The sequence below is a fragment of the Phlebotomus argentipes genome, unplaced genomic scaffold (genome assembly GCF_947086385.1).
Source record: "Phlebotomus argentipes unplaced genomic scaffold, Phlebotomus argentipes genome assembly contig_2, whole genome shotgun sequence".
Lineage (NCBI taxonomy): Eukaryota > Metazoa > Arthropoda > Insecta > Diptera > Psychodidae > Phlebotomus > Phlebotomus argentipes.
Genome location: NW_026776162.1, coordinates 9,850,672 through 9,859,726, shown reverse-complemented (window position 1 = coordinate 9,859,726; position 9,055 = coordinate 9,850,672). Strand labels below are relative to the sequence as shown.

The 9,055-nt window shown below is 48.5% G+C and overlaps 3 protein-coding genes across 5 annotated transcripts; 1 reads left to right on the top strand and 2 right to left on the bottom strand.

Annotated features, from left to right (window-relative positions):
- Positions 1-1,997: 1,997 nt before the first annotated feature.
- LOC132262754 (phosphoribosyl pyrophosphate synthase-associated protein 2) lies at positions 1,998-4,371 on the bottom strand. Of its 3 annotated transcripts, none has more exons than XM_059762163.1 (4): positions 4,223-4,371; positions 3,833-3,949; positions 3,405-3,768; positions 1,998-2,800 (listed from the first exon to the last, which is right to left on the bottom strand). In XM_059762163.1, exons 1-4 carry the CDS (start codon positions 4,237-4,239, stop codon positions 2,168-2,170), a joined length of 1,131 nt encoding a protein of 376 aa, XP_059618146.1. In that variant the 5' UTR covers positions 4,240-4,371; the 3' UTR covers positions 1,998-2,167. The 3 variants fall into 3 exon arrangements, with proteins under 3 accessions (XP_059618146.1, XP_059618154.1, XP_059618162.1); XM_059762171.1 differs by having other exon boundaries at positions 3,833-3,963; positions 4,074-4,360; XM_059762179.1 differs by having other exon boundaries at positions 3,833-3,963; positions 4,223-4,348.
- Positions 4,372-4,485: 114 nt separating this feature from the next.
- On the bottom strand, positions 4,486-6,636 carry LOC132264606 (GTP-binding protein 2). Its single transcript, XM_059764858.1, has 2 exons — positions 6,501-6,636; positions 4,486-6,330 (listed from the first exon to the last, which is right to left on the bottom strand). Exon 2 carries the CDS (start codon positions 6,303-6,305, stop codon positions 4,608-4,610), a length of 1,698 nt encoding a protein of 565 aa, XP_059620841.1. The 5' UTR covers positions 6,306-6,330; positions 6,501-6,636; the 3' UTR covers positions 4,486-4,607.
- A 362-nt stretch (positions 6,637-6,998) lies between these two features.
- On the top strand, positions 6,999-8,827 carry LOC132264596 (uncharacterized). The gene is made up of 7 exons (XM_059764845.1): positions 6,999-7,101; positions 7,253-7,368; positions 7,439-7,580; positions 7,645-7,774; positions 7,838-7,932; positions 8,201-8,437; positions 8,498-8,827. The coding sequence occupies exons 2-7, from the start codon at positions 7,295-7,297 to the stop codon at positions 8,609-8,611; spliced, it is 792 nt and encodes a 263-aa protein (XP_059620828.1). The 5' UTR covers positions 6,999-7,101; positions 7,253-7,294; the 3' UTR covers positions 8,612-8,827.
- The last annotated feature ends 228 nt before the right edge of the window (positions 8,828-9,055 follow it).

Sequence of the window (9,055 nt, the reverse complement as noted above, 5' to 3'; positions counted from 1 at the left end):
AAAAATATATCTTCACGTCAATAACACAAATTACTCTCATTTGCCCTGATAACCGTGAAATTTAATTAAATTATTCATCTTAGGGGAATGCAAGGGACATTTAGGTTGGATTTCATGAGTTTTCTGTGGATAAAATGAGCAACTTGAAGAAGAAATTTGATAGTTTAACTGAACTTTTAAGGAAAATTATCAGTTTTAACTTATTTTAGAGGCTTTTTTTGAACTTTTAATCATCTGTTAAAGTTATTTTGGTTATTTTATTTCAAATTCTATCATTTTCAGCTGAAAACTGCGTTAGAAAATACTGGAAAAACTCTTTTTTACCATAGAAAATCAAATTTAATACATAATTTCTCTGTCTGATAACACAGTAATTTTAGAGAATTATCAAATATGTTCTGCAAATTGTTTGAATTCTTAAAGAAAGTGATATTTTAAGGCATTTCCACCTATTTTATTTACAAATTTGTGCTTTTTAGCAATAATGAAGCTATTGCTTTTCAATTTAAACAATTTTTGCCCAAAATTTCGCCCTTAATACACCAAAATTCATTCTAAAAGCGACTTTCCATTGCCCTCCTCTCCCCTACAGCCAAAGAGAGCCAATGCAAAGCGCCCAAAGCGCCACAGAGTTGACAAGAAGCGCGACCGCAAGTTGTCGCGCGTGAATTGGTTGAGACGTTCGGTGGGAATCTTATCGGGTTGTTCAGGAGATTTGAGTGTCCGCGTGGCCGAAATCCATCATCTCATTGTCAATCATTCATTCATCAAACAGCAATTTTGCTTGTGGCTCTAATTGTCGCCTATTCGCGTGCTTGCAGTAAAGCTGAAAGCCCATAAATGACTTATCGATCTTCACTTTTACTGCCGCCACCGGCAAAAAAGCCGATCAGATGCAGAGAGATGATTGATGGCGAGTGGCGAAAGCGCGCTGTTGCCGAAATCACCTGTTGTCAATTTAATATATTATATGGACGTGACAATTGACTTATATGACCTCTGATATCGACCATTCGCACGGTAGCCTGGCAGAATTGCTTGGCGCGGTAATTTATGGACGCTGACCAGATACGATGGCGGTCAGACATGTCGCAATGAACACACCCTCGGCTAAAGTCCCGCCTCTGAAGCCGCTCCTATTCTTCTGTCTGCCGAGGATCTTTGTCCAGAAAATCAAGAGACGCGATGCGCAGCCTTCGAGAGCCCTTTAAGCGAGATCCTTGGAGATTTCCAGACAAGATAGCGTCAATGAAGAGCGATGACTTTTGAAAATCAAGTGAAATCATTGAACTGAGCATTGATAAAGTCAATCATTTCGAGACTTAAATATCTATAAGTGCGATTAATATTCTTAATCAGCACAGAAATGGTTTTAAATTGGTCAAAAATTGGTTGCCAATTGATTTCTATTGAGAAATTGAACAATAAAAATCTCCTGGAATTCTATACAAATGTTTGCAAAGTTATAAAAATTACCAGCAAAAGATCAGCTGAAAGCTATTAAAATTTTGTCAATCGAATCTTGATTAACAAATTTCACCAGAAAAATGATACCATAAATATTCCTCCAATTTTTTATTCAGCAAAGAGAGAGTTTATCTAATTGATAACAGCGAGATCAGATATCAAAGCAGTGCGAATACATTCCAAGAATGAAATTCGTCACGAACTGTCCTTATTCTCTCCGTGAGGAAACGTGGGATTTCTCATCAAATATTAGAACCGCGCAAACATGGAAATCATGTGACTTTCGGCACAAATTCTGCGCGATATGATAATTCACGTTCATCTTCGAATGTGACGCATTTACGATCGTATTTTTGCCGGGTATTTGCCCAAGGAGTCGCACACGAGATGCCCGAGATGCCACCGCCAATTGTCGCGATAAGGCCGCGAGGAGAGGTGAAAAAACGTGGCGTTTTCTGCCCATTCATCCACCTTGCCTATCACCGCTAATCGCCGTACAAACTTCCTCAGCTGGCTTTATCAATGATTAGCTTATATTTCCCAATTTTAATACATTTATTTATGCCTTTATGTCGCTTCGACAGTCCTCTAGATTAGCTCCTGATAGCGTGACTCGGGGAGAAGAACTCAAGTGTGTGTTTGTGTAGAAAAAAACACAAAAAATCCACGCGCGCCGCCGCTGGAGACTCGCGTGCGCGCTTTAGTCCTCCAGTGTGACATTCTTGAACAGATACGACATCGACTCGCGGTTGTGGATGCGCCGGATGGCCTCGGAGAGCAGCACAGAGATGTCGATGGTCTTGATCTTGTGGCACTGCATCTTCTGGATCTCGTGCGGAATCGTGTTGGTCACCACCACCTCGTCAATGGGCGAGTCCTCGATGAGCCGCGGCGCGTCGGAGCTGAGCAGGCCGTGTGTGGCCAGCACGTAGATCTTGTACGCGCCCCTGTCCTTCAGCACCTCCGCCGCCGCCACGAACGACTGCACGTCATCAATAAGATCATCCACCATAATGGCGATGCGCCCGCCCACATCGCCCACCACGTTTATCGGCGGCTTCTCCTTGGCCGGGTGCACGGGCACGCCCACGGACACGTCCATCGTGCGTGAGCGCGACACGGCCGGCGGCGAGTAGCGCCCATCCACCTCGTCCGCCTCGGACTCCTTCTGCTCGCCGTGGATCACGGCGATGCCCAGACGCAGGCGCTCCGCGTACGACGTGGCCTTCTTGGCGGAGCCCGGATTGCGCGCCACGATCACGGAATTGCGGTAGTCCGGAATACTCTCTTGAATGTACTGAAGCAGGAACGGCGAGGCCCTCAAGTTGTCCACCTGCAGAGCGACAAAAGGAAGGAGATTTAGTGCATTTTCTGTGTTTCTTCTCAAAGTTTAAGCTTGTTCTTAAGACTGAAAAGCATTTCTGTCCACTTTTCAGCTGAGAAAGTGGTCAGACAAGACTTTGGAGGCGCTTTAGCCGTTATTTTGCTACAATTTATCAATGAAAACTACTTAAATTGGTCAAATGTGTGCTATTTCAGGACATTTTCATCCCAAAATCATGCTTAAAAGGCAAATTGAATAAAAAATTCAAGAGAAAAATCTTCAAACGGAATAATAAACAGTCCTTAATTCACTAAAAGCTCTCTGAATCGCCCTTAAGTGATCTCAATTACAAAGGATTCTTCTTCTGAGACTGAGTGCAGCTCAAATGAACTCACTTTCAGGCAAAGAGCTACAAATTGAGGGCACGTCAAGCCTTGTTTTCTTGTCTCCATGGTTTTAGTGCATATAAATACACCTTTGCAATTTCTCAGACACTCCAGAAACCGCACAAACTTCCATGTGTGCACAGAAAAGCCTTCAAACTGCAGCTGTGCAAATCATGGCAGTCATATTTCAAGGGAAATCCCCTGAATTTGATGAGCAACAGACTCACGGGACAGTCGAAGAATCCCTGGATCTCCTTCTGGTGCAGATCCATGGTGATGACGTGCGTGAGGCCGGACTTGCACATCATCTTGGCCAGCAGCTTGGACACGATGCAGCCCCGCTTGCGCATCTTGCACTGCTTCGAGTACGGCAAGTACGGAATGACGCCCACGATAGACCGGGCCGATGAGGTCTTGCACGCGTACGCCATTATCAGGAGTTCCATGATGTTATTGTTGACGTCTTTGGTGCCCGTCTGGATGATGTAGATGGACTTGCCGCGCACGGAGTCCGAGATGTCCACCATCGTCTCGCGGTTGGTCTTGTGGTACACGGAGGCGCTCGAGGAGCCGCTCTTCACGCCCAGACGGCTGCCGGGAGACGCCAAGAGAGGGTCAGAGAGTTACGTAAGCCACGCACGCCGCGAACGCTCACCTGGCTATGAGATTCGCCAGCTCCGGATGTGAGTTGCCATGGATGATCACCACGTCGGTCGTCGAAAATCCCTCCATGCTGGCTTTATAGCGTTTTGGTCCTCTGCTCGCTGACGGACTTGAATATTTCAACTGATATGATTAATAGGGCAATAGCGAGAGCAAAAGTTTATGCAAGAGACAAAAAATAATCTGTTAATTTGGAAGCAAACTCGAGTGAGAATTCTTGTTATCACGGTAACCTTGTTTTTTCTCTCTTTCTCTCTTCTACTTTTGCGTGCGAAGCAAAATTTTTCGCATCAAATTAGTAACTCTAAAATGCATTCAAATCAACACACTATCAAATGCACCAAGGCTCAGGAGGGGTTCTTAACGGAAAATGTGCATTTACATTCGATTGAGAAACATTTATTTCACGAGATTTTGGGGAGAATTTTGCACAGAAATTTGTGATTTCAACTTTTTCGCAGCACACGCATATGAAAAAAACTAACACGGCTGTCAAAGTGCGACGCTGTCAAAGTGATGGCGTGAAAGTTTCATAAATTTCAACATGGCGGAAATATAGATTTCCAGAGAAGGCGCGCGCCAAAAACTCACAGCCCGCCAGCAGCGCCACCCGCCGGGAAACGAGAACACAACATCGTTTTTTTTTTGTTTTGAGGGGGAATCAAAGTTTATTTGCATGAGAGCGAATTCAAGTTGCGAAAAAACTAGATTAATCTCAGTATTGAAGAATAAATAGTGTCCTGGCGGAGTGAGACATTGCGGAGTGATCACTGGAGAGTCACATTCAGCGGGAATACTTGCGTGACAACGCCTATGCCTTTGCTGGAGCCCTCGCGAAAGAGGATCCGCATGCCCTCGCGCACGTACTCGGGCTGGCGCACGAAGCGGAACAGCACGGAGGCGCTGTCGTTCGTCTTCAGCTTCTTATCACCCATGATGCCTTCGATGATGGCGGTCTGGCGGATGCTGCCGATGTGGACAGTCGTCTGAAAGCCCTTGTAGATGGACGTGGCGTGGTAGAGCACGGACACCTTGGCCTGGAAGTACAGCGTGCCGAAGGGCTCGGCGTCCGAGCCGTAGTCCGTGGACACCAGCACCATGCCGCTGCGCAGCGTGGGCAGTTCGCCGTTGGCAGTGAAGGAGAGCGACGCGCTCTGGCCGGCGCGCACCATCCGACACGGCGCCTTGTTGCGATGAATGGTGGCGACGGTGACGGACTGGAAGGAGCCGTCCGGCAGCGGCCCCACCTTGAGCGACGTGCCCTCCGTGACGACGCCCTTGACCAGCAGTCCGCCCACCACCACGCCCACGCCCTCCACCCGGAAGATCTCGTCGATGTGGAACTCGCAGGGCTCCAGCTCGAGGCGCTCGCGCTCGGCGTTGCTCACGCCCGGCGACAGCACGTAGAGGAAGCGCTGCAGCAGACTCAGGCACTCGGCCGTGACGTTGCTCACGCAGAAGATGGGCACCACGTTCTCCGACAGCTGGTGCGAGCTGGCCGTGAACACGCTGTCGTACGAGTCCACCAGCATCGGCACCTTCCGATAGCCCACGGACGTGAGGATGCAGCGCAGCTCGTCGATCACCGAGTCCGGCGGCGTGATGTCGATCTTCGTGACGACGATGAAGAAGGGAATCTCCAGCGCGTTCACGATGGCCAGGTGCTCCTTCGTCATGCCGCCAATCGTGCTGCCGCAGCTCACCACCAACATGGCGTGGTGCGGCGAGTAGCCCGTGAGCGCCTGGACGGTGGTCCTCAGGTACCGGCGGTGTCCCGCGAGATCCATGAACGTGACTAGCTTGGCGGACTTGTCGCGCACCTCCTCCGCCGTGATCATGTCGTTCGTGTTTATCACATTGCCCACGGCGTCGAAGCCCAGAGATTCGTGGCTGATGCACGACGTCCTGCCCGACTTGATCTCGTGCACGTGCCTGAACATGTTCAGTCGCGCCTTGCCGCGCCCGTTGTCCGCCACGCCCTGCGTCAGCACGCCCAGCAGCGTGCTCTTGCCCGCCCCGGCGGCGCCCAGCACCGCCACGCGCACCTCGATGTTGTGCTGATCGTCTGGGATCTTCCGCACCAGCACTTCCGTCACGGAGCGCCTGTAGCCCACCGCCTTGCGGCGCAGCACCGTCGTCGTGGCGCCCAGCTTGTCCGCCATCTGCGTCAGCGTCTGCAGCGAACTGTCCATGTCCGCGTCGTCCAGCCCGTGAAACTTCCCCGCGTCCGACACGCCGATCTCGTACACCGCCTCGCCGTGGCCCTCACGCAGTCGCCACTTCATCTGCGTGACCAGGTGCTCGAAGCGCATCTGCGACGGGTTGATCAGCTTCAGTTTGTACTCCACATTGCCCAGCTGCGGCTCCGGCGGCAGGATGCCCTGGTCGAAGTCGATCAGCTCCTTGCTGGCCGTGCTCTCCGTGTGCAGCACGAACCCATCCGACTCCATTCGGTTCATCTCCATGGCCTGCGTCCCCACCAGTACCGACCTAAAATAGCCCAATAGAGAGAGAAAGTGAATGCCTCCCGCCAGCGACGAGCCCCTGCGGGCAGCCTAAAAAAAGACACCCAAATCCCAAGTGCAACATTGTGCAAGACTCTCGCGCCCCCCAACACAGCGCCCTCACTGGCGCCCTCGGCGCTCCGCCACTCGACCTACCTTTGCGTCTTATTTACACTGGTTAAGTAACATATACACAAAATACTGCAGCAACAAAACCTTCTATTTTTGTTGACGTAAATATTTTGCACTGAAAAAGCGACGTGGCGCCGTGACGGCAGATTCTGTAAACACAAATGCTGTGAAAAAATCGCGCTCACTTTTTCACCTGTGCTTCAATCACGCAATCATTCACACATATTGCAATTCACCGCGACAAGTGCAGTGCAGGACACCTGCAAAAATGATCCAGAACTGAAAAATAGACTCTAGTTGCGCTATTTACCTTGAAAATATCACTTTTCTGCCACAAACATAGCATGTCTTCGCTAAAATACCAGGAAATTTGTGCCTCAAAAGCTCGAGAATCTTGCAAGAATCACAACATCCTGAAAGCTTGCAAAACTTTATGCTGTCAGAAATGGCGCTCACTTCCAAACACTTCAACGACCGCGGAATTTGACAAGCTTCCGGAGATCCGTGACGTCACACGCCGTCAAATTGACAAGCTGTGAGTGTGTTTTGGGTGTTGTGCTGTTTTGTTGTTGATTTCCACGCGATTTTCGCCAAATTCATGAGAAATTAGCCGACTTTTCCTCAAGTAAGCCATCTCAAAATGCCACAGAAACTGCCACAGATCAGTAGAATGCAGTAGTTTTGGCTGGAAAACAGTGAATTCATCCCTAATTGCTGAACAGTGAGAAAGACACGCCCTTCTTTTGCTAACACAAAACTATTTTCTAATTTTACAGGTGATTTTCCCTCTGAAAGTGCCTTAAATCCAAACCCGAAAGATGAATTACGGACGGAAAACCCCAACATCGACCTACAGGTCAACACCATCGGTGTATTCTCACATCACCGGAAGGTAATCTTGAGTGTTTTCTGGGTTCTCTTGCACAGGCCGGAAAGCTGACGTTCTTCTGACTCTCTTGCAGGTCCTCGAATATGGCGAATATGTCCGGCAAGTCGAGATCCCTGAAATCTGTGCGCATTCCGTGGTATCAGAAGCCAATCCTCAAGAACAACGCCTACATGGACGTCCAGAAGGGCGCAATGATCACAGCACTGGCTTCTCTGGTGAGATTCATTGAATTCTGGCGCATTTTCCGGCAGTTTCTCACGGAAAATCCTCTAATTCCAGTGCGTTGCCATATTCACCATGGTCACGGGCGTCTTTGACATCTACTGCCTGGCCATGGCAGCTCCCGGATCCACTCACTACGGCTACTACATCATTTCCTACGAGTTTGTCTACGTGGGCAGCATTCACGGTGAGTCAGAGGCGTTTTTCCAGCCTCAGAAACACCCTTTAAACTCCTCTTCTTGCCTTCCAGTCCGGAACACTCTGGTTGTCTTCGCGCTGTTCTCCGTTCTCATCGCCATTGCAGTGTTTGTCACCACAATAATGCTGATAATTGCTCTCAGGAAGGTAAAAATCTCCCATTTTTCACTGCTAAAATCACAGAATTTCATTGCTTTTCATAAATTCATGGCATTCATGCATAAATTTCACCATTTACAATTGATTAGCAAGCGAATAAAGGAAGAAGATCGCAGAAGAAGGTACAAAATTCGATGTTGTAGATTATTTTGGCAAAAAGTCCTGGAAAAAATTCTGTCAATTGTAAATTCTCATAGCAAAACCTCAAGAATTTCACACACAAAAGAATCTCTACAATTCTCTGAATGTTTCGCAGGAATACGAGAGGAAGATTCTTCCCTGGCTCTATGTCTTTGCGCTCTTCATCATCTTCCGGACGCTGGCTTTCCTCTTCTTCGCCATTCTCAACGACCTGATCTTCGCCTACAACATCCTCATGGTTCTCTGCTGGATCGTCATCCTGCCGGCGTCCGTTTACGGGTGGCTTCTCGTCTATTCGCTCTTCCTCGAGCTCTCGGACTTGACGAAGCTGGAGGATTTGGCTCACTTGAGGGTAAGATTCAGCGCCAAAGAGCTGTTTAAAGTTGCTAATTTGCTCCTTTTCACCCTCCAGATGGGCACCATGGCGTCCCTGAACGCCTCCACGACGCATTCTCTGGCCGGCTCGCGTCCCACGACGCCGCACAGCACAGTCTCGACGATGCCCGTCGGCGGAATTAGCAACTAAGTGGCACTCATCTGTGCATTCCATGCGCAACTGTCCGTCCAGAAGCACCTTTAGCAAGTAACTGTAGTTCCCTAAGAAGCCCTTTTTATCTACGACATCAGCGATCTGCAATTCCGTCCGCACGCGACGCGTGCTTTCTTTTTTACTATTTGTAGAGATGTTTTATATGTGTAGAGATTGTCTCAAAAGAGAGAATGAATTTTTCTGAGAAAATAATTTCCCCGCTGTTTTGCTTTTATGGAGCTTTTTCTCTCTCTCTCGCGATGGTGGTAAAAATAGAAAAATGTTTGATCTATATATTGCACAACCCTCTGAAGGAGAAAACTATTCGCCGATGGAAATCTCTCCGTTCGTGCCACAGCAATTACACTCACGTGAGTGCGAAAAAAGTCAGAGTAACAATTTACATATAAATTATTTCAACTTCAACCCCAAGAGAAATGG